The 24,252-nt window shown below is 39.0% G+C and overlaps 1 protein-coding gene across 50 annotated transcripts in view; it reads left to right on the plus strand.

Moving 5' to 3' along the window:
- The first annotated feature begins 301 nt into the window (after positions 1-301).
- Positions 302-24,252, plus strand: part of adgrl2a (adhesion G protein-coupled receptor L2a) — a 126,424-nt gene continuing 102,473 nt past the window's right edge. For 12 of the 50 annotated variants that reach the window (XR_004340453.1, XM_032571963.1, XM_032571966.1 and 9 more), the window contains exons 1-2: positions 306-1,019; positions 22,812-22,996. Coding sequence is in view for 49 of the 50 variants with exons in the window: in XM_032571963.1 (XP_032427854.1) it covers positions 22,921-22,996 (76 nt within the window). In the remaining variant the exon portion in view is untranslated. Of the gene's footprint in view, positions 1,020-22,811; positions 22,997-24,252 lie in introns of all 50 variants that reach the window. The other 38 variants (XM_032571943.1, XM_032571944.1, XM_032571946.1 and 35 more) reach the window with 10 other exon arrangements.

Raw genomic sequence — 24,252 nt, forward strand, 5'->3', positions numbered from 1 at the left:
GTGTTTTGCAAATAAAGTGCAAATGAAGGCTCGTTTTTATTTAAAAATGAACGTCCACTACATATCTAAACATATATACATTTATATATTTGTATAAATATATATACATTTATATATTTGTATATATATATATATATATATATATATATATATATATATATATATATATATATATATTTATTGTTATTAACAAACAATACATATACACACACACGCCAACTGATACAGGCAGTATCAGTTGATAGGACAAGCACTGGACTCCGAGTCATTGTGGATTAAGAATCCATGTCGGGTTTTCAGGAATCCCTCCGGCTCAGACGGCTCCAGCAGACGACTGCTTTCCACTGCACTGGCGCTGTGTGCTGGAAGCCCGCTCCGCGCTGCTTCCACCAAGTGTCTGAACACTGTGAGCGGGATCTTTTCCAGAGGCGAGCCGCTGAAACTTGCCCAGTCTCCACAGTCTGATTCAGGGGAGCCAAGAGAACAGCATCGGTGGCTATAAGTACGCTTTGCTTTACCTCTCCCTGTCATCAGACACTGAAAAAGCCCTCACTCCGTGTTGTCACTCTTGTCACCCAGTGTTTTTTTTTTTTCTTTTCTCCTTTTGCTTTTTAATTTTTTTCCCCTCGCTTCTCTACTCGTTTGTTTCTGCTGCGTCGGGAGTGAGTGCGCAGCGGAGCGCCGTGACTTGATGAGCCGCTTAAAAAGGTGGTGTGAGGTGTTGAGTTAGGACTGAGCGCAGAGCAACACCTTGCATGCCATGGAAGTGCGTGTCCGGCGCAGGGGGATGTGTGCGGGCTGAGAGGGTGACTCTTCGCCTGATAACCAGCCGCTCTGTCCCAGATTAAGAGGGGGAAGCATGCCTCCGACCTGCAGACCAACTCTCTTCGATGCAGAGGAGTCCCCACCAGACTGTCTTTTCACAATCTGACGTTTTTAGCCACAAATCACATTTCATTTCTTCCCGAACTGACTTTTTGCTTTGCCATTTTTGGCGGCTACACTGCTTTTCAAAAAAGGTAAGAAATTCACCAGTATTACTTTGTTTGTTTGTTTTTAATCTTGTAAAATTTGACTTTATTGTTTTGTATTTCGCATCTACTTTTATTATCGTTATGCTGTTTGGACATTGATAACATTAATATATTTATTTATAAGGTATAAGAATAACTAGCACACATTCAGAGATAAAGTTTTGTAAATTATTGGACCTCAGAAGGGGAGGAAAAATCACTAGTTGTGATTTAAATCGTTCGACGGGTGCCGTGGATAATTGAAACGAAGTTAATCAAAACGTAACCAGATGTGGATTGATTTTGTTTGGCTGAACGAAAAGTGGGTTGGGGCGCATTTTAGGTGAACCAGATCGCGAAAAGCGCATTTTAACTGGCATTTATTGCCTCCAAAGTTTCAGTGGACTTTGGTGGCAATATTCCTTTTAAAATCCACTGGTGGTCTTGTTGTTTTGAGTGAGTCCTGAGAAACCGTGTGAGCTGTGACACGATGTTGGCTTGAGTCTTGAGAGCGTTCAAGGGCTAATCCATTATAATTGGGGTTAGGCTGTTTGTTCGAAATGATATCAAAGAAAAGAATTATGCGAGACCCCGTAACTTATGTAGTAATTAGTTTTGGACAACGATTTCTATAGTCTGGGATTCGTCTGTGGGCAAAAAAAACGTGCAAAGTGACGTGGAAATTGTGAATTGGGGAAAACTGAAAAGGCGGACGAATAGAAGTGAAAACATAAATGAGAGAGAGAATGGGGGAAGTTTTAGGCGGTTTCGTACCCAGAGTGGCAGTACAATTAGATCCATGTACTGCACATGTATTATTTAGGCCTACCGATTCAGAACGTGTCTTGTCAACCATGTGTTGAGAGCAGGGAGCCGGGAGCACACATGCGGGCAGTGAGCGCCTTCTCCTTCGGCTGAGGACAGGAGCACACAGCGGCCAGCCGGTGGTGGTGATGCATGGTAGCCTGGAGCAGAGCAGCAATCTGTAGTGATCGATCTGTGAATTGGGGGTAAATTTAGCTCCGGTCTTCATATAGCACCCTCCCCCTTTTCTGCCTGAAGAACTGATCTGAAAAGAGAAATCCTGCCTGGTTGTAATCTCCTTGAATGTCTGTCGGAAATGAGCAACATTTTATTAAGTGCTCATTAGCTGAATATGATTCTACCGTAAAGTAAAGTGGAACTTTCCTCTGTCTTTTTCCCTTTTTAAACACGACTAACTAAATAGGCTTTGCTGCTTAACAATTTCTAAGTCCTCAGAAGGCAAAAAAAAAAAAAAAGAATAAAGCAGGTGTTTTGAGGATGAAGTGGCTTTATCTCCCCCCCCCCACACACACATAATACATAACAATGTGATTGTTCAGTGACATACAAAAGGAATGTTTGTTTGTGTTGGTTTGGAAGATATATGTTCTTTTTTTAATCGGGGTACAGAAGCTTCACTGCTCATTCAAGTTTTTAATAGGTGGACTTAGTTTTTATGTGTTTGTGCTTTGCAAAAAAAAAAGGAAAATTTAAATGAAGGCGAAACGCAAATTCCAGCAGTAAGGCAGGAGCGTATTACCATATCAAAGTAGTAAGAGCCTTTTCAGAATGAAAGGAGTCTTATTTTCTGCCACTGGTTTTGGTTGACCCTAAGAAGCTTCAGCAAGAGAGTGTGTGAGCGAGAGAAAGTGGAAAACTTGCTTTCTCCCCCCACATTTCAAGCAGATCAATGTGATATGTAGCTTTCAAGTCTAATCATAAGATGTTGCACTCTCATAAATAGTAAATAGTTTTTGCCGACAGACAAAAAAAAAAAAGCCCTTCTGAATCATGCATTTGGAAAAAAAAAAAATAATGAAGATGCGTAAAACTTCATTTTTGGCTTCATATATCAGCATCTTACCAACCGCTCTTTCACCCAATGGAAATAATGTAATCTAGTTGTGTTTGAAAAAGATGGCGGGGGTGAGGGGAACTGTCTTCTCTTGTGTCTTGTTGCTTGATATCTTCAATTCGGGCATGCCATTATGAATGCTTTACCACATAAGAGTACCTTTTCTTTTTTTTTTTTCTTCAGTCCACAGCATACTCGTCTCAGCAGTGAGAGTGAGTCCGGTTTCATGGAACTGCAGCTGCTCTTGATCTGCCAGAGCACCAGATAGCCTCGGCGAGCTGCTGCGTTCACTTCTGCTAGTGAATCGATACGGCACAGGAACATGTCTATATAGGTCGGAGAAAGACAGTGATGTATACTGCTCCGTTTCCAACTTTAAAGCCTGTGTTGTTACCCAATGTGACACTGAATGCGATAGCGAATGGGTGAATGCTTCAAGATTTTGTGACTTGAAGAGATGTTCACTCTTAGTCTCTGCTTGGATATTTCTACCCTCGGATCAGCAGCTGGGTTACTATCCATCGATAGCTGACTTGCTTGAAACTGATCGGAATGCTGCAATCCTATCTTCTCCAAGTCATTCAAGTCCAATCTTGTCTTTTCGGACCAATTTATTACTGGTCAAATATAACATGAGCAAAAACAAACAAGATATGCCATATTTCTTTTAATGAGCCTCTAAGAAGCATACATTAGAGCTTGCTGTCCTTCTCCGAGCAGCAATTGATGAACGAGTATGACTGATTTAAAGGTTGAGATGTGATTGAATAGATTTTTTTTTTTATCCTTGCAAATTCACAGTGTAGTGCTGCTCTGCTTTCATCCACATTGAATACCACTAAATTCTAGCTCATCCTTTTTTGTCCTTCACGAGCATCACAAGCCTTTGTTAGCAGACAGTGTGAAAGAAACCAGTTTGGAGTTGCAATCTGCCCAAATGATGTGTTAGTCGCTCCGTGGAGTATCAAGGAAATGATGGATGCTGCGAAAGCGTCAGCAGAAAAAACAAAACAAAAAAAAAAAGAGAGAGGATTGCAGGGAGTTAAGAGTGTTTAGATTTACATCCCATTGCTTATTTGGCGTGTAAATTGTGGGTTTGTGTTTTCAGATGCAATCTTTTCTGTTGCTAAACCACCTACGTGGAGCCATACTGTGCGGATAACTGCTCACTATTAAAGGGAATAAACAAGGCTGTAAAAGGAAAGCTATAGCAAATTTGACGTAACGTGCAGGCCTTTGGTGGGCCAGAACTTCGCCCCTTTTCATGACTGCTTTTATTTTACGATTGGCAATCAGTAAAAATGCCGTGCGCCACCGTGTTCCCCTCCCTACCATTTTGTGAAACATTTGTTTCCACTTGCTAAAGGCCTCTGGTGCAGCAAAGGAGAGCCGGGGAAGGGGGGTGGCTCAGTGCCCCTTGAAATGGCAGGTGAAACTTTCTGCTTGCCTAAATAATTTCCCAGCAGAACATTATTCTGCTAGGACACAGGGGCTGAAAGTGAGGCTCAATTCAAACTCTAGTGACAAGAAACAACACGGCTCTTAGTGGATGGCTCGCATGTCGAGTTCCTGAACGCTGGTTAAGTGGCAGCCTCCCTGAGTTTATCTGGCATGCCTTTCTCAATGCTTCACTCATTTTTTGCCTCTCTGAAAAGCACATGGAATAAAATAAATCGACTGTTAAAACTCTTAAATTCTCATAACATTTTGGCCTGGTTTTATATGTGCAGCGGTTGTGGAGAGAGGAATTAGCACCGTGTATTTTATGTTTAGTGGAATTATTTTTATTTCTAATATTTTTTATTTATAATGTTGCTGCAAAATGTAGTTTTGAAATATTTCAAATATTTTTAAAAAGTGAAATAAATATTTAATTGCATTAAATTGCATTTAATTGACAAAAAATGATCATTTTCAAAATTACTTTTTTTCCACATAATTCATAGGCAAAATTAAAATAACAAACACACAGAATAAATACAGGCAATATTGGCCTGAAATATTTTTTACAATATTTTCTTCTTTTTATTTTAGTAATTCTTAAAAAATATAGGGTATTTTTTTATAATCACTGCCTTTTTTTACCTATACATTTGTTACTGCATATATTCGGATTCCCACAAATACTGCTTCAAATATGAAGTTTACCCACTTATCCATAACAGATACAGCAACATACTTATTACAAACAAGTCACTTTAAGAAGTTCAATTTGTGCAGCTAAATATGACAAAGTAATTGCCTTCGATCAAGTTTTCAAGTGTATGGATATATATTGATCCCTTGATATATTCAACAGGGAGTAACAACTTTACTCTAAATAGTTTTGGGGGTTTGCGGATAGATTCAATAAGAAGTTAATAATGTAACAATAAATTCCAGTTTTAATCACAATATTATTTTTTTCTTTTCTGATAACAATAACTGATACGATTGCTCTTTCCTAAAACACACACACACACACACACACGGCATCCTCGTCTCATTCTTTGTGCCATGTGAACAGGACTTGTCCTTATCTGTGCACAGCTGCAAGACTATTTGGGAAAATATTCAATTTCTGTGTGACAGAGGAGAACCTGGGAGGCAAGGCTCTGAGCAAACAGCAGTTATTGCAGCTCTGCCATAGCAGCAGAGAGCGAGGCCTGGCTGGGAGACAGGGGGGGATCTGCGGACGGCTGCCAGGGGAAGGAGTAATGTCTCGGCTGGATTATAGGAGAGCGAGGCGCATCCACACTTAAAAGCCCCCCTTTTCCCGACACGACAGATCTGTTATTTTGGGATGGCGCTGGTAAACATGCCAGAGCAATATATTTCTCCCATTCCACCCTACTCTTGTCCTTGACAATTGTGACCGATTGGAATTGGGAAAAGTTTTGATCTCTTTATCATTTTTTGGTAAGGATTTCATGTTCTGACGTGGATATTAGCATATTCAGTTTGAGCGCTCCAAAGTACCTGGTAAGCTGTGCTAAACATTTGATTATCATTGTACTTCTGTTTAATTGGCAGTGATTAATTTTTAACGTGGCTATTCTTGGATGTAGTTGAAATCCATTAGATGACACTTACGTTTTAGCAGAAACGACAAAAGTGTGTTTTTGCAGAGGATAAAAGTCAAGAGATAGTCAATTCATAAAACTTAAAAAAGGTTGTCCGTCTAAGTTGACGTCTTGGGTTTAAGATTGGAAAAGCAAAATTTATTTGGGTTATCAAATAGAGAAAACAATAAAGCTAAGCTGTAGAAAAGTGTAAGCAAACACTCTCCCAAACAGTGCACTGGCTAGTTGAAATCCTCCCAGATTTAAGTGTACTGCTTGATGTTTTTCTATGCATAAACATGGCTCCTTCTCCTCTCTCTCAAGACTTTCTGTGTTTGGTGGCTTTCGAGGTCTGAGACTTTGATAAATGATATTTTATTGTACAGTATTTAGTATGGGAGTGTGGCGGCTTTGTTCTTGTGGAATGGCTGCCAAGTCAGATGGAGTTGCGCGTCTGGTCTGGGAGTTTCAGAGGAATATCACAGGGATGGTAAGTTGCTAAAAAAACCAAGCTAATCAACAAAATAATTGTCTTCTCAATTGCCACCATGCCAGAGACATCAAACACAGCCAGGGTTGAAAAAACAATCAAATTATCTTTAATGATTCCACACGCTGATAGATGAGGGCTCATGACTTGGTTCCGCTCATGGGGCGACCGGCCGTATGTGAGGAGGCATGACTTTGTGGCGCTCATAAATTCTGTGTATGTTTTAATAATTCGCAGAGATATCAGCCTTTCACCTGTAATGAAAACAAATTTATCCTATTATGTGGGTTTTGGTGGTGAAACACACAGAGCTGCATTAGTCTATTAATTTCCTGCAGTGAATTATGAATCCTGCTGCTTTCATCTTCTGCAGCACCCTCCATGTGTGGTCCGCAAAAAATGTTTCTATTTCCTTTCCAAACTAAAGTTTGGCCCCTGCGTCTGCTCTGGTCCCCACCCCCGCCCCTCTTCTCCATACTCGCTCTCTGTCTCAGCCTCTCTCTGTGTAGATAATGTCTCTGCAAATGATTTTACCGCCCTCATTGAGGCTCCTTCCCGTAATTGAACAAGCAGAGACTGGGTGCTTTACTGGAAAACAATTGTCATTATTATCTCAGATCTCCACTGTACGCGGAGAGTCAACAAAACATGGAGTTGTACTGGAATTTTTGGGCTTTCTTGAAAGCCTGAATCAAAGATAGGCGATCTGGTATGCTTTCTCACGTGAAAAAAAAAAAAGAAGAAAAAAGTTGAAGAGAAAAAATGAAAAAGCAAATGGAAAACTACTGCCGTAACTTTACCAGCCTCAGATTTAAATTCATGTCTTGCAGGAATCGCATGAGGTAAAGTGGAGCCCTGGGTGGTACTTTGTTGACTTTTAAACTAGGCTTGCAGAGAATATGCTAATGATTAATCTAAAACATGCTTTTACGCAGTGACAATACTTATTTCGATAATTAGCACAAAATTTGCACTAATTATGTAATTATAAATAATTACATGTAGGCTATTTTTTTACATATTTGCATGCTTATTCTTTTTATAAAAATTTAAGGATAGAAAAAAAAATAATATACATGAAAATATAAATATGTCCTGGACTCCATATTGCAGTGTGATTTCTTAAGGTAGGAAGCTGTGTTTTCTGGCAAGACGTGTGGAGCTTTGATTGCGCCGCCGTGAAGCAGAATTGACCTTGTGTGTCAGAATGAGCTTTTTCTGCACCCTGTTTCTCGCGGAGCACTCTTAGAGCGAAATGGCCTTAGGAGGAGTTGTTCCTGACAGAGATGCATTGTCTCAGCCAGCCAATAAACCACGGCACTGAGTGGCTACATCTGTGAACCTCATCTTGACTACAGTGTGGGGCTAGCAACAACACGGCAACTGTCACAGCTGCACCTGCTGCTGTCTCAGTACAGAGCCTCCCTCTCTGCTGCCCACAGTGCCGCATCACTCGGCCTGCCGTGACAAGCCAGAGGCGATGGTCTGTGCTTGGGTCAGCTGGAGAGAAACTTCTAGAGAGAGTGTTTTGAAGACAGAGGACAAAGTGTCAGACCTGAGAGGAGATGTTAGGATAAAAATTCTGCCCCGAGGGCTCAGATTTGGTTCTGTTGGAGCTTGGATGTAAGATTCTGTCTGTAAAGCATAGCAGAGTTTAGAAGTGCTTGGCTTGGTGAAATCTAGCAACATATTTGCCCACCTATTCAGACCACAGATTTTTCACACACTCCTGATTGTGAATAATGAAGTTACTGTTATTTTGTTAACCAATGTGGTTTCATGTGATGCTTAAAGTAGATATACGATATAAAAACACATAAGCAAATATTGTTTTTGCAAAAACACTAAACACTTGAAAATTTTAAATAAGAAGGACAAAATATGCTGTTGAAAACGACTGTTGAGCTGATTGTGCGTGATAACACAGCCATCATGCTGTCTCAGGAAAAAAAAAAAAAAAAAAAGATTATTGGAAGAGAAATATGCCGAAAGGATTTTCAGCCAGGAGAAGTGATGCAACATGTCCACTTTCCTGCCAAATTGAACTTAGGAGTGTGAAAAGAAATGCAGGGACATGAGGACTGGGGCTGACGTGCATGCAGATAGTGTGGGATTAATACAGATTGAGCGACAGTGGCCGGTGACTTCTTTTTACAGCTTTGCTTGTACAGCTGTGCCAGGCCGGGCGTTCACAGCTGCCTTTTGGTTCCAACTCCTCCTCCACTGTTGTAAGGAAGAGGTAATGAGTGTCTTAAATACTGTAGTCAAGTTGCTCCACTGGGGTGTGTGTGTGTGTGTGTGTTTGTGTTTGAATGGAGATGTGAAATTATTCGGGCATTTTGAAATTCAGAATGCTTAATATCGACACCTCATCGCGTCTCCCTCCTGATCTGATCTCTTTGACAACAGTACAAGAAAAATACATCCACAGACTGATGCCCTAATAATTCATCATGCCTGTTTCTAAATGAGGTGTGAGGCAGCTCTGCTGGTGTGAATTCTGCTATAAATCACACATACTCTCGCTGCTTTATCCATTAGACCGACCTGTTTGTCTAATTCGGCTTGTGAGTCTTGAGCAGACTGATGTTAGTAATTGAGATGAGTGTGGGAACTGCAGCTTTTGCTTTGCATTGACATGTTGTTTTCTGTGAGCGAAATGTGGACAAGCAAATAGTTAAAAGGTTGCTAACATTTTAAGTTGGGCACATGTCAAATGCTTATTTTATTTTTTTGTCAGTCATCGATTATCTTTTCTGCTGCCTGAGTGGGAACTACATTTACAATCCTTTAAATTAAATTACTCAATCTAAACAGTAAAGAAGCATATTTCTGTGTGTTTTTATATTAAAGTTACCTTAAAAAATCTTACATTTATTCCACTTTTTTTTTATTAGATGCAAAAATAAGTTAGTGTTTTTTTCTAGACTGTTAAATGTATGCTGCAATAAATAAATACAAATAATAATTTACTAGGATTTTCTTTAAACATATGTTTTACTTGTAAATTAAACATCAGTTAGAGCAAAAGGGCGGTGATGTGTGTGAACTACAGTGTTATTTTATCACAGCAAGTTTAATGATGACAGACGTAAATCTATGTCAAAGCTGAACAAACTACACTACCTTATGAAAGCCCAGCAACCCACAATTCATTTTTAGCTTTTGCTTCAGCAACTGAACCAATGTGATAAGTGCTGTTCTGTCGTAGTTGATGGAAATGTGGAAAAAAGAAAAGCTGTGTAAAGAGGACAGTCAAAAGGAGAACAGTTTGGAGGAGAAAGGTGGTGGTGCAGAAACATGTGCATTTTCTTTCTTTTTTTTTCATTTCGTCATTGCAAAAAGTAGAGCCAGTGGAGTTTCTGTCATTCATCAGTCTGAGCTGATTACCAGTGAGTCTGGAGTGAGCTGACAGGATGCGGCTCTCGCAGCTATTACCATCAGGCGGGCCCCGGGGTAGGCGGGGAGGTGTGGGCAGGCTCAGAGAGGCCAAGAACTGAGGGGTGGAAAGGTTTCCCTCGTTTTAACTCGGAGCATTACTCTGAATGCGTTCGTTTTGTCCAGTTAGCTATCACACTGTTAAAAGATCTGGCCAAGATTAGCACTTGCTTTGAAAGCAGTGGTGCTGAAATGTAGCTACCAGACATCGCAGCACAAACTACCAGCGAGGAAACCTGGCAGTGGTTTTCTCACTGCTTGTGCTGGTTTACTCTTTACAGCAAGAGCTGAAGAAGGGATCTTTTATTTTGTCACCTGAAAGGGTGGTTGAGGTTCTACGCATAATGAAACCAGTATAGGAAGAGGGGGGAGGGCTTCACGGCGTGACTCAACTACAGTGGGGACATTTTCTTGTTGCGTTGAATGTTCATATATATATAAATGAAAAAAGAAATATCAAGATAACTACAGTTGTGCGTGTATGTAATGGCTCTTAACCGAAGTGCTAATTGTTACTGTAGATAGTTTGATCTGTAAGCATTACAAGAATTACAGGCAGAATATTCAAAAGGCTATGAATGAATATTTATAAACTAGAGATGAAAATGTTCCTTTGAAGTCATGTTGCTGTTTTTAACTGGTGATTCGTAGTCACATTTATTTCATATTTTTTGGCTCTGCAAGGAGCAACAATCTAAGATCCATGCTGTTTAAACATATTTATTTTTCATCTTTTACTGTTTAAATCCTTCACTCCTTAAATTATTTTATTTTTTTTTACTTGTGCTGGGCTGAAAAACACATTCAGATTGTCCGTGGAAAGAAATGTTAGGTTGCACCTGCTCACTCATGTCAACCTTAACCAGCTGCTGTTTTTGCTTCTTTTTCAGTGACAATGTAAAAATGATTTCCTTGTTTGACGTAGATGGCTTTGGAAAATTTCATTTCTCACTTGAGATGAAGGAAAATAAAGTCTTGGGTTCTTGTGGCTTAAGAACCCTCTTGCTGTGTAAATATGTCTTTTAATACAGAGATAAATTTTGTTTATCACATTAGCAAAACAACTAAGCTTAATTTCTAATGTAGTCTATAGGAATAGAATTGACATTTTTACTTTTTTACAATAATTTTAAGTAAAAATGCCACCGTTTTATTGTGTTATTGTATTACTAGAAAAATATGTACATGTAACATAATTTACCTGCTTTTATTAAAAAAAAAAAAAATTATTGTTACTGCACCAAAAGCAATTTAACAGATCAATTATTACAGTTTTAAAAATGTAACCTGTCACATTTATGTTTTTTGATTTTTTTTTTAAGTTTCTGAAATTAAGATTATTAATCAAGTGGATAATAAGTACAATCATATATATTTTTTTGTGGTTCTGAAACAACAAAAATAAAATTTTAGCCTGGTAGCTGTAGCTTTATCAGTCTAGTTTCTATGGCACAGCTCTGTTTTTGATGACCTGACATATATTTTAAAGCTGTCTTTCTCAAAAGTAAGGAAAAAGCATAATAGCCTTCTTTAAGCCACCTGACTGGTAGAGGGCAACATCTGATGGGGGAGGGGCAACGCATCATTATTCTATGCTCCTTTCAGCCAGAAAACACTCATCCCTCTAACACTTTTTCTGGAACCTCATAGAAAGTATTGTAAATATTTTCTACAATACGTAATACAACACGTTCTACGAAGCACTAATTTTACGTTTTTAAACTAGACGTGTGTCAGTGTTAGAATCTTACAACATGATAACTGTAAATACAATATATTTCCCTTTGTTAAAAAAAAGAATGCATCAAATTAAAACAAATACAAAAAATATTCCTACTTCTCCCAAATTACCAATGCTCATTGTTTGTGACATTAGTAATGAAGTTTAATCTATAGTTTTTAGTTGATACATTATCCTGTTGGGCTGTACACTCTGCTGTCATCTGCTTTTCAGTCATGCCGATCCCAGCATGTGAACTGTAGTTTCAAAACAGCGATACTTTAATAAGAGTAATTAAATTCTGAAAATATCTCCAAACAGGAATTTGTATTTTTGTTGCAAATGAAGAAAAGGTACAGTAGCTGTCTGTCAGATAGTTGACAAGCAGTGCGAGTAACAGGTGGGGGAGGAGCAGCACTGCATTGCTCTGTGCTCTGATCACTCCCGACACTTTCTCTGGCTTCTTATTAAAATGTCTTTGAAACCGTAACTTTTTAGAACCGTGATATACTGTATTACAAGGAAATGGCTTATGCCTGTAATCTGCCATTAAGTTTAATGAAATTCTGGTTTGCAGCTCTTCTCTGAATGGTCAGTCTTATTAGGAAACCTCCCCAGCACAGGCTCTTGTACAAGCACTACACTCTTTCACTCAGACCTTTCTTTTATTACACTCACTCCATATTCATAGCGAGTCTTACCCCCCTGTTATTATTGTGTGCAACTTAAATTGTGCCAATTATACTTCAGTGGATTACCTGCACAGAGACACACAGATTAGAATCTGCTTCCTGCTAGCTCCCGTCGTGGCAGTTCAAAGGTGCGACCTGAGTGGCAGCCCGCTATCGTTTGCCAGGGCACAAAATTGGTCAGCCTCTTAGAATTTGTTTGGGAGTATGAATCCCTTTGGTATTCAAAACAGGGTGGGTCTTATGACAGGGAGATAATTTCCCTGTGAATGTTTTATCACTGGGGCTGCTCAACAGTCTCTTGTATCTGCTCGCTCACTCCCCTTGTATTTCCAGATTTCCTGACTTTGGTCCAGATTTTCATAAGAAAGTATACACGAAGAAAGGCCCCTGTTTGTTTCCCCTTCTCTCCCCTTTTATTGTTATCACAAAAGAGCAAACACATTTTCAACGTACACAAGGTGCAGAAGCAGTGATTGCTGTATCAAGTGTCCTGCTGTGAGTGGCAGAGGATGATAACATAAGCCACAGACCAATTTACATTTTTTTTTTCCCAAATCATGTCAAGTCTAAATTATGGTGAGTTGGGTGTTTTCTGGAAATTTTAAAAATTCCCTTTTCTTGCCTTTAAAGAATTTTTTTACGGCTTTAACACATTTTTGAGGTGTGGGGGGTGATTTTTGCCAAATATAACTCTCACACATTCAGTATGGCTAAAGACACAAGTTTCCCTCTTGGTATCTATAATTGACATTTTTAATAAAACTTTATTTTGCCACATGTAAAAAAAACCTTCCTTAGTCCCCAAATAGGATGGGTCCTTTGAACATACAGGACTGACAACCGACTACACCCATTGAAACTGGGAGATGGAACAAACCAATCTGTGCTTGTTTGCATCACAATCCCACTCGGGATGCTGATGTTATGCAAATGAGCAAATTGGAGAAGGCTCAGCTCCAAAACTGTCCTCTCTCTTTCACGGCTGAAGGTGGGAGAGGCCAAAGGAGTAGTGACACCGGGACCGCATGAAGGAAATCTAATAAAGCAGCCGGAAAATTCAAAGCAACTTAAATTGTACCCGCTCCTGTCCTGGTGCTGTTTGTGCATGCCACATTAGCTGCGTTTTCTTTTTGTGCACTGTTTCATCCTGTTTTTATTCTTGTTAAAAAATAAAAAAAAAGATATACTTCAAGAAAAAGGATTTTGTTTCAAGAGGGGGAAAATGCATTTTAAAGTTTTTCTATGCATTTGGGAAGAGCGGGCGAATATCCCTTCTTCGGATTTAACAATCACCATTATACCTGTCAGAGCAGTACTGAGTGAAGATTTAGGGCTGACAAGTGATTGCATTCAGGAAAGACTACACCCACCTTCTTTTGTCTGAGCTTCCTGACAAGACACAGTGCTATACCTTGTTTTAGCATGACATACGCCGCTTTCCCTCTCTTTTTTGACAAAGGCATTCGTTCCATCTTTCTAGATTGAAAATAGATATGGCAGCACTGGGATAGAAATATGCAAGTAGGCTGCACTGCATCCACTCCACCACTGTAATTGTTTTTATGTCGTATTGCTTGTGCTGCAAGGGTGAGGCCCTCTTTCTATTTTAGTGACAACTGAGATTATGCAGCGTCCCCACCTTATTTTGCCTGTGTTCGTCCTTGCTCTGAGCTACAGAAAGGTTAAAAGCCTCAATTAGAAAATGAGACAAGGTTGGCGACATTGTGTGCGATGCCTTAGATTTCGGAGGAATTAACAAGACTTAATCTCGAGCCTTGTGTAAAGATTTCGCTTTTCAAGGAAATCTAGAAATAGTGTGAGGTGAAAATGAGGAGAAATTATTTGACTGGTAAACGTACTATTCACAAAGCAGACATGTAGCTGAATGAGCCAACAAAGGAGATGCAGCTTTCATTTCTTTCAAAGATAATAGTGCAATCTCTCTTTTGTTTCTCAATGCTAAGATGAACAAAACATAGAATACAGTAGATAAATGACTTATTGTCCCGCTTGCCTCCTTGCAAATGTACATTTGCTTCTCACAAGTCATCTTCTCAGTTACCTTCATTATGTTTTGTGTTGCTGCCCACTACCTGAAAAATTAATCATCCTGTTTAATAACGCCTCATGATCACAGTGCATTATTGATGAAGAGATCCTTAATAGAGAAGATGGAGCCAGTTTTTCTATTCATTTTAAAGAAGAGGGAAGAAGGTCACATACATTGCTTACTGGTACATCTTGGGGTAAATGATGAGTATTACTGCAGTAGACTGAAAAGAGACCAAGATCATTTTTGATTCCAAAAGGTCTGCAAAAATGTCTAGAATAACACAGATAACAGAAACTGAATAATCCAGATCAATTTTAAGTTCATTTGTACCCCCAGTTTGTAAACACGTCATGACATTTTCTTATTTTGTTGGGCAGACAAATACAGATAAACTGTTTCAAAGTCCACTTTATTTATTTAATTCTACACTGTTTTTGAAAGATGTTAAAATTCCTGTATCCACTGACTGGGACTGTGCTCCCCACTTATATCAGTAAACACCTATGAAAGATCGCAAGCCCAAAAGTTTGACAGTATCACTGTATTGGCAAACAGTTTTATACCATGTGTAAATGGTATGATGTAATTGCTTTTGTTTGACGCATATACCAATCAGCTCATAGCTTGCAACTGGTAGTTTTAAAGCAAGCTAATGGGTGGTGCTCCATTAGTTTTACAACTTGAATCTCTCTGTGTTTTCATCTGTAAATATTCCCAAATAGCCATGTTTGCCTTCAGCGTATGCATGAGAAAGTCTAATAGCACTTATGCCAGCTAGTTTATTTTCAGTGTTCAGCAACAAGTGATGGAGCACAACTTCATTATTCTGTACCAACAAAATTTACAGCCACTCTGTCATTTACTCTGGCATATTATTGAAATGACGTTATTGTTTTTTAGGAACTGTATGATGTATTTGTTTTTTTTTTATTATTTATTTAAACAAGATGAAAAATACAACATGCTCAGCACCCTAACAAATGTCATTAATGTTTTTAGACATTGTGACCCAAAATGGTGCATTTCTTCTTTAACTTTGGTTAGCAAGGCATTAATTTTTGCCTGTTTTTGCAAAAATCAGCATAAATGAAGTCAAGCTGAAATATAGAAGATGAGTTTGAAAACATTTCTGGATTTATTGTTACTATACATCGATCCATTTTGACTAATATTACTTTAGCAAACTGGATCACACACATGCAAAAAAAATGTCTTTTGTGGTGTCCTAAAGTGTTCCTTGGGCACCAACCATGCTAAGTATTTATGTGCACAAACTAATTGGATTTGGCTTGTGGACAAAGGAGTATATACTATGTACTGCATTCACTGTGGGTGTTTCAAGGTGAATCATGGTGTGTCAAGGACTTATTGGACTTGATTGGCAGGCACTATCACCATGAGATGCCCATATAATGGCAGGGCTCTCCGTTCCTGACCTGCCCATTTATCTTGCTGTATTAATGTCAGCCTATTAATTCCTAAGCGGAGGAACATTTGGCAAAGACACCGTTAACAGTCTTGGCTGAGTCACTCTTATCTCAGCAGACCTGAAAGGAATAGTTTTGTGCTATCAGTGAGTGGAAATGACATTTTGAAACTTCATTCGAGATAATCCACTTCACTTCCTGGTAAAACATCAAAATTAGAACAAAAAAACTGATGGAAGATGTATTAAAACTTTGCTATAGTGAAAAATCACCTTGCTATAATCCATGTGGACAGACAGGTGTGGATATCTTAAAATTCTGATAGGATTTCTCTTCCATTGCTAGAATGATTTTATATATATATATATACACACACACTATTTCTGTGTGGTTGTGATTGTTCCATGCACGTCTGTGATTGTGATATTGCACACATTGATATTGTAATGATAGCAATTCCATAAATTTTATTCTTGATGCATAAATGGCAATACATTTGTGATTTTTGCATTTTCTTCTTAGATTTAAAACTCTCTTCAATTTGAAAAAAAAAATCTGCAGTTTGTTTTTTCTCTAGGTTTGTTAAAAAAGAGAAAAGCTTAAATGTCACTATTTTTCATAAATACTGTTCATTCCATAAATTTTGATTCCAATGGTCAGTTCTTTTAAATTTTTTATTTTTACCTCTAAAGATATTGATGTCTTTCCCGGGTTTGGCTTTGTTTAGTTGCAGTATGTCCGGACCAGGGGGAAGAGCTCTAATCGATTAATTGAGTGGCTCATAAAAATGATGAATAGAGGAAACACTAAGAGCAATGAGCATGACATGCACCACGCTTCTGTCACACGCTCTGTCTGTTGTTTGCCACTGTGTATTTAGTGGAAGCGTGGCCTGCATTTGAGGTAGGCAATGATTCATCACATTACCATCCGCAGAACTAAAAACAATTGTTTTTATGTCCTTTCAGATGATGAAATGGATTTGATAATACCTTAAAGTCATAGGTGGCTGACTGACCCAGTGCATCTGAAAGAGTCATAAAAAATCTCAGCTGGCATACTTGTATAATAAGGTCTTTGTATTTTTTATATTCCAAGACACCTTTATGAGTTCCTTTTGTTTTCAAACACATCTGATCTTTTTGGCATTGTCCTCTGTCAACCTCCAACTTCAGCCCCACGTTGCTCCCCTGCTGAGCTGTCCTGTCACGCAGCATGCATGTTTGACCTGGTCTTTCACAGGCTTAGCTCCTGTCAGGGTTCAGGGACTACGTTTGGGGCACCCAGTAGTCACACAGCGTTTGGTTGGGTGTCACTCAGCTCCTTCGACTCTAGGCCGCTCTCAATCATTCCCTCCGTGGAGGGGTCGGCCTCTGATTCCTCCCTGCCCGATATCTGACTCGGCGGGGCTCCCCGACTCATCTGATCGCCAAGCCTGATCTCTCCGTGCCGGAGTGTGAATTTTCTGATTTGCCCTTGCAAATTGTACATCTTCAGCAGAGTCAAAGCAAGGATCCGAATTGCTTTTGGAGGAATATATTTCCTCTACAGCTGAGACAGTGTATTTTTGACTGAGTCTTTTATCCCCCGGTCTTTTTATTTTTTTTTTGTCTTTAAATCGGGCAATAGAATCTGAGATATCAGGAGCCTCGTAGGGTATATGAATTCATTTATGAGGAATGCTGTTAGGAAAACCAAGTATAAACCAAGTGCACTTCTTCTATTTCAACCTGTGGTTGTGTGTTGCTCTGTTCCTCAGGATTTACATTTCACTCAATCTCTGCTGCCACAATTTCCTCCCCTTGCATTTCAGTGATGATCTGTGACAATTAACATCCCAACTTTTTTCTGAGATTTTTTTTTTTTTTTTTTAAGGTTGAGGGCTAATTGGAGGGTCAAGCAAGACTTGCAAGCTGTCAGCCTTTTATTGTATCTTAAGCTCCCCCTCCTCCACTCAGTCTCTTTATTCTAGGTCCCCCTTCATTCTCTCGGACCCTGTTTTAGAGAATGGTCCAACTCTTCTTCTATTCTCGTGTGACCCTCTAACAACTAGAGATGGACAACTGGGAGCTTTGTCTTGGAAGCCTAACATTCTTTTCACATCTGCCTCTTGTTTTCAGACCCCCCTCTGCATTTAAATTTCAAACTGTCCTGAATCAACCTTCCTTCCCTCCCCACTAATAGCTCCCTTCCTCCCAGTTACTAAGCCTTTTATTTTCTTTCTCTTAAAAGGACCAACTGCTTCCTAGTTTTACATATTTGACACTCAGTTGTTGACTATAAACCATTCTGTTGTATTGTGAGTATATGGAGCGCACATATGTTTAAAGCCTGTGGGCCCACGCCCCTGTGGCTTCCCAATTTCTCAGGGTACTTAAACATCTGTCTGGGCCAGCTTCATATTTAGCCCGAGCTGTGTGTTGTCTGCCGCCATTTTAGTAATCTGTGCTTAAAAATCACAGAACATTGGCCACTGGTCATGTGTGCAATGAATAACAAGCAGTGTTGTTGTCGTCGGTCCGCTTCCGTCTGTTCAGAAACTCCAAATACAGCGGTGCATTGTTACTAAAGACTAAACTTGTTGTGCAGTTTCACCTAAGTCGATGGGCATACAGAAAGCAAGCTGAGGTGGGATTGCCGGCAGTTTTTTGTTATGAGGCAGAGAGACAAAAAAGGAACCCCCAGCTGAGAGGGGAGACCTCAACTCATTTAATGAGGAGAACGGCAGTCAGGCAGTCTCCCCACACCCTGCGCCTTTGGTGTCTCAGCATGTTAAACACTCACAGCATGACGCAAAATATATTAAAGTATAGGACTGTTATCGTCAATTTACACAACACCCCAATCCCCCTGTACAAGGAATCTACATTCTGCGTATTTTTCGTAGCAGGGGGTCTCTGCAGGCTTGAAGACAGAACTGTCAAAGGCATCTCGTCTTTTGTCTTCACATTCCGACGCATGACTCCTGTTGGTTGTGCTTGCTTTTGTTGCTGTGCAGTGATGACAAGGCAGGAGAAAGAATAATCATACTGTTTCAGCACTCCTATCTCAGACTGAGCCTTAAAATGATTGTTTATATATAAATATGAACACCTTAAGCCACTGACGCAAACAACCATCCAAAGACACAGACTAAGTTTTGGCCATTATGAGATCAAACTGATAACCTTGAATGAAAACACATGATCTAACTGCTTGTATTTAAAACCAAAAAGCAACTATTCTGCTTACTACTGCAAAATCCTAGCAATTTACTGATTATTATGGCTTGATATAAAGAACATTTCGTTGTTTCTGTATTCGTTTTTGACACATTGTCAAAGATGTGTGACAAAAGCTTTTTTTTTTTCAATTAATACTGGCATTAAATTTCCACAAAATAATGATTTAAATTACTCTGTTTTGAACCACAAATTAATCAGTGACTGTGGTAAATCCACTCACATTTAGACATCATGTGGAAACAAAGCAAAATATTTTAGTTTTACGAAAAATACTTATTTATGTGGACAGGGCTTAAATAAATTTATTGAGATCTTATAAGCATTTAAGTGAATCAATTTTCTTAAATGTTTTAGTCACAGCTGAGCAGTTAAGTAGCTCGTGCGTAATTACATATTTTTACATTAAGCAAATTTTATAATATTTTTCAGCTAATTTGGATAGAATGACTATATTTTGTGACGTCTTTTTTAAGAGACACCTGCAATACACGGTTGTGCTGGTTTTAGCCTGAACTGTGTGTGCAATCGCTTAAATAATTCATCACTGCCAGATTAATGCTATACAGCAGTTGCTCAAATAATGGCACCATGTCTAGGTTGTGGTAGGTGCTTCAAGGTTTCTAGCAAGCAGACTGTACTTCTGATAGTACCTGTACTTTTAAATTAGAGTATTGGCTTATGTGATCTTTGGGGGAAAAAAAGTATCTGATTCGTAAAATAATCATCTCTGCAATAAATCGTCTTATTTCAAATTAAGCTTCTTAATATGTGTTTATTAAATACATAAGAAAACTGAGGACATATTATATGAACCAAGTAAATATTTTAGTTAAAGAGGATTTTCAAAATATATCACTTTATGCAAGGAAGAATAAGAATTAAATTGGATTATCATCATTAAGTACATATATTCTAATCTAAGAACAAAACAACAGGCACTAAGACTTTGTGCCCGGATGAGAATTCCTAATCCTATATACTGAGTAAAAAGCCCTACTGTGGAGACAATCAGCTTAAGGTCTCATTATAATGTATGGACCGTGAGTGTGGGCAGTAGCCGCTTCCCAGATATATTTAATTGGTGCCACATGCCCTAATAAAAAGCAAGTGGCAGAGTTTTGTGGCAATCCAATATGTTTGGTCTCTGTGATCAGCTTTCATTTGTCAAACCTCACAACTGCATAATTCCTCTGAAACTAAATACGCTGTGGCCGTGTGTGTTCTGCTCCTGTTAACCTCTCTTAATGACTCTAAAATTAGAGGTCTCAGGTGAGGAGCAATGTCATACCAGATGAACTGATTATGGCAGGTTTAATTATAACTTTGGCGGCAAATGCGTGCGCTCTGCATGTTTTCTCGCTGATGAATTATTACGATGCCTGAGAACTCAGACAAAACAGATCAAAGAGCCTTCAGGCGCTGGTTATCCTCCAGCATGGAGGTGACAGCTGAAGCTGATTTGTGCAGTTCTGACTGTACATAACAACACAAATCCTCCCTGTCTTCTCTGTTGAGTTTTTTTTTTTCATTTGCTGACAGTGTGAGCTGTATAAAATTCGCTCCCTCGAATCTTAAACAATCGCAAGCTGTAGATACAAAAAAAAAAATGAAATGATGTTTTTCAATGTGGAAAAAAAAGAGAAAACTGTTTCTAATGGGGTCCTGTGTGCCTTGTTGCCCGAGTGATGCCACATCCCATGGTGAATGTGCTAATGGTTCATGGGAGCAAGAGGATGGAGCTTAACCCAGCGGTGTAAACACACAGACAAAAGGGAGCCGTTAGTAGCGTGAAACACATGCCTGGGCGTGCAGGTAAGCATTGGGTTTCACCGCACAAGGCTCCACCACTGGATCCATGGTGGGGAGGAGGTCATCTGCTTTTGTAGCAGAATGTGAGCAAAACAAACTTTCAGGCTTATACCACCGAGACGGGTATGGATGAGGTGGGAAGGGGAGGAATTCTGGTTTGGAGAAATGTCAGAGAGAAGGGAGGGGGTGATGAGGGTATAGATCGGAGAGATAAAGTGGTTTGTGGTCAGTCTCGAGACAGAGAAGTGACCATTTGTTTGGCAGTGTTTGTTTATTTGTCTTGGGCATGGGGGAAGAAACAGGCACAAAACTTAAGGGTAGATGGGAGTGCTCTTACTTTTTAGCCTCTTTTGGAAGTGACATCCCGCTGCTAGAATTGGATTCACATCAAGAATTCACATGAATTAATCCAACTTAGGTTTTAGGTAATTTTTTTAATGCCAAAGTGCAGTTTTACTTTGGGTAATAAATCATATATTTTAAAATGATGAACCTCAGCTGCCATTGGATAATCATTTCCAAAATTACATTTCATTGCGCACAAAAAATTAGACTAACATAATAACCGTGTTGAAAATATAGTGTCATGTTATCTTTGCAAAAATTTGTGACAAGAATGTGTGCTATCATCTTATTGTTTTGGTTCAGTATCAAAAAGCAAATATATGTCTACGACAAAAAAAAATATTGGCATTGATTAATACAACTCATGCAATGTATGTATTGTTTTCCAAATTTCTACTAGATTTAGTGGAAGCTTCAAAGTAAATGTCCTCATTGTGGGGAATACTATACTTTTTTGCCCAGTTTTGACTTTAATTTACTTTTTATCAAAATAGGAAGTTAATTTTAGTGTATAAATTATTCGGGCTATCTTTTCAGGTACTTTGCAGTCAAGTGCTTAGGAGATGTGCCACGAGTGGCTTAGTAGCACTAGTTTTAATAAAACGATGGGACTCTGTTGCTTTTCAAACTTTAACTGTCAGGGATTTTTGTGACAATTTTAAATATTTTCAAACATCTGAGGCGGAGGAGGGATGAGGCTGTGTTGCACTTGAGCCTGACAACAAAAGACCCAGCATTGTAATTATTGGCAATATCAAATACCACAAGATGTTTTTTTTCAGTAAAATGGCTGCAGAGCTTAGGAACAATTTAATCATGTTTTTCTTGTTTGTCTTTGAAATCTTTTAAAAATCTTGGTTAGCATGATACCAGGAACCAGTCTATTTTTTTTTGTATTGTGGGACTGTAATATACATAAACATAATATAGGAATCATGATGTTTTCTGTGGCACTGTTGGTAGCACTGTTGCCTTTCAGAAAGAAGGCCCTGGGTTGAAATCCTGACATAGGATCTTTTCGCATGGAGTTTGCATGTTCTGTTCTGTGCATGTGTAGGTTCTCTGTAGGTACTTCAGCTTACTCTTACAGTCCAAAAACAAGACTGATGGGTTATTTTGCCTCTCTAAATTGTCCTTAGGTTTGAAGGCGTGTGCATGGTTGCTTGTCCCGTGTGTTTCTATGTTGCCCTTTGATGGACTTGTCCAGGGTGTACTTTGCCTCTTGCCCAATGTCAGCTGGAGATGGGATCAACCCATTCACAGCACCATAAGCAGGTATAGACAATAAATGAATGGATATTTTCTGGATCACGTAAAAAAAAAAATACACATATACACATGTTTAATGAGGTTAGTATTATTTAGTTATTGGTCATGAGGGAATGGACAGGGTGGGGCATATCTGTTTCAACACAATAATGCCTGCTCTCACCCTGCTCCCCCATCCTACTAGTGAAATGTTTAGTATTTAGCTGCCATTAAGGGATTTCTCTCTTGAGGATTATTGACCTTCTGGGCTTATTTTAGTGGTGTGCGTGGGTTTGTAGCTTTTCACAGCTTAAGGTTTGTCACATCTCTTCATTGGAATGAAACATCAAGGGGCTTCAGAACGCGAGTGTATTCCTCAGGGGCAAAATTTCATAACTGAACTAAATGATGTCTTTTTGGTCTTTGTTGCAGGGAAGAAGATCGATAATGAGCATCTCTGAGACCAGTTGGCTTGGGCTTTTCTGATCAGAAGCTGTTACCTACAACACTAACCTGCCACAAATCATCAATACTCAGCACCATGGCATGCAGCCTGCGGACACTACACACCTTTTGCTGGTTTCTCATCACTTTAAACCAAGTACACTCCACAGAGGGTAAGTATATCAGAGTTTTGTCTTTGCTGGTTTTTTAAAATTATACTGATTTATCATGTCATTTTGTTTTGAATAAGTTATATTTCAAGTTGATGCAGCTCCAGATTATTATTATTATTTTTATTCAGCTGCCGCATGTGGAAATATAGCATGCAGTAATTCTGAACCAAGCCAAATCAGGCACTGCTTTTGTGAGTAATACAGTTTTCAGGACAGCGGGCACAGGCGGATAGAGGGGATAATCTTGAGTGGTTTCATTAGTTGTTAAATTGTGATTTGTCTGAGATTTTCTGCTTGAAAGCGTCAGTTGTTCCCAGTGGCATCAGAGCTGGATCTGTTTGTACATTCTTCGCTTTTTAATGCTCGCCGTCATGGAAATACATGCCGCAGATTTCACACCTCAAAAAACATCAAGCTCAAATGTCTTGTAATCACACTTCATTAAGTTTTGATTAAATCAGTCCTGGCTTTGTTGTAACCACAAGTTTTACGTGTCCAATGTTTAACCACAAGGTTGAAAAGTAACACACTAAATGTTTTATGATTGAATTTACAGTACACCGAAGCTGGCGTATTTTGTGTGTAATGTAAGTGGGGCTAATAAAATTCTGTGTAAAGATGACAGCTGTCAAAGCTCTGGCTAAGCCGTCATTTAAGTTCAGTAATCAAAAACTGAAGGGTGCAAGGTGGGATTTTAACAACACGCCTTATTGACGGTATAGCGAATCATATTGGCGTAAATGGTAATAGCATATTATGCGCATACCATCTGGATGTCATTTGATCTTTCCTTTTAAAAAATGGAAACATAATTCTCTGATCTCTACAGGCATCAATCACATTTGTAAAACTTCAGCCATAAAAATGCCTCAAAAGCAGCTTTGCTCAGTCAGATGGTTTCCATTAAATGTGAGAATATTTCTCAACCATAAACTTGATCGAATATCAAAGTATGCAGTGTTATATAGATAATTAAAAATAGAAAACCAAGAAATCACATTTCCATGAGTTTTCACACACTACCATGAATCTAAAAATCACCTGTGGTAAATTCAGCTGATTTGGACTTGATTTGGAAAGGCACACATCTGTCTATATAAGATCCAACAATTGACAGTACATGTCAGAGCACATGCACCAAGCATGAAGTCATTGTCTTTAGACATCCAACACAGGATTGTCTTAAGGCACAATTCTGGGGAAGGATACAATTCCCCTGCTTTGAAAAACGATTCTGCTGCTTTGAAGATTTCAGT

The sequence above is a fragment of the Xiphophorus hellerii genome, chromosome 9 (assembly GCF_003331165.1).
Source record: "Xiphophorus hellerii strain 12219 chromosome 9, Xiphophorus_hellerii-4.1, whole genome shotgun sequence".
Taxonomy (NCBI): domain Eukaryota; kingdom Metazoa; phylum Chordata; class Actinopteri; order Cyprinodontiformes; family Poeciliidae; genus Xiphophorus; species Xiphophorus hellerii.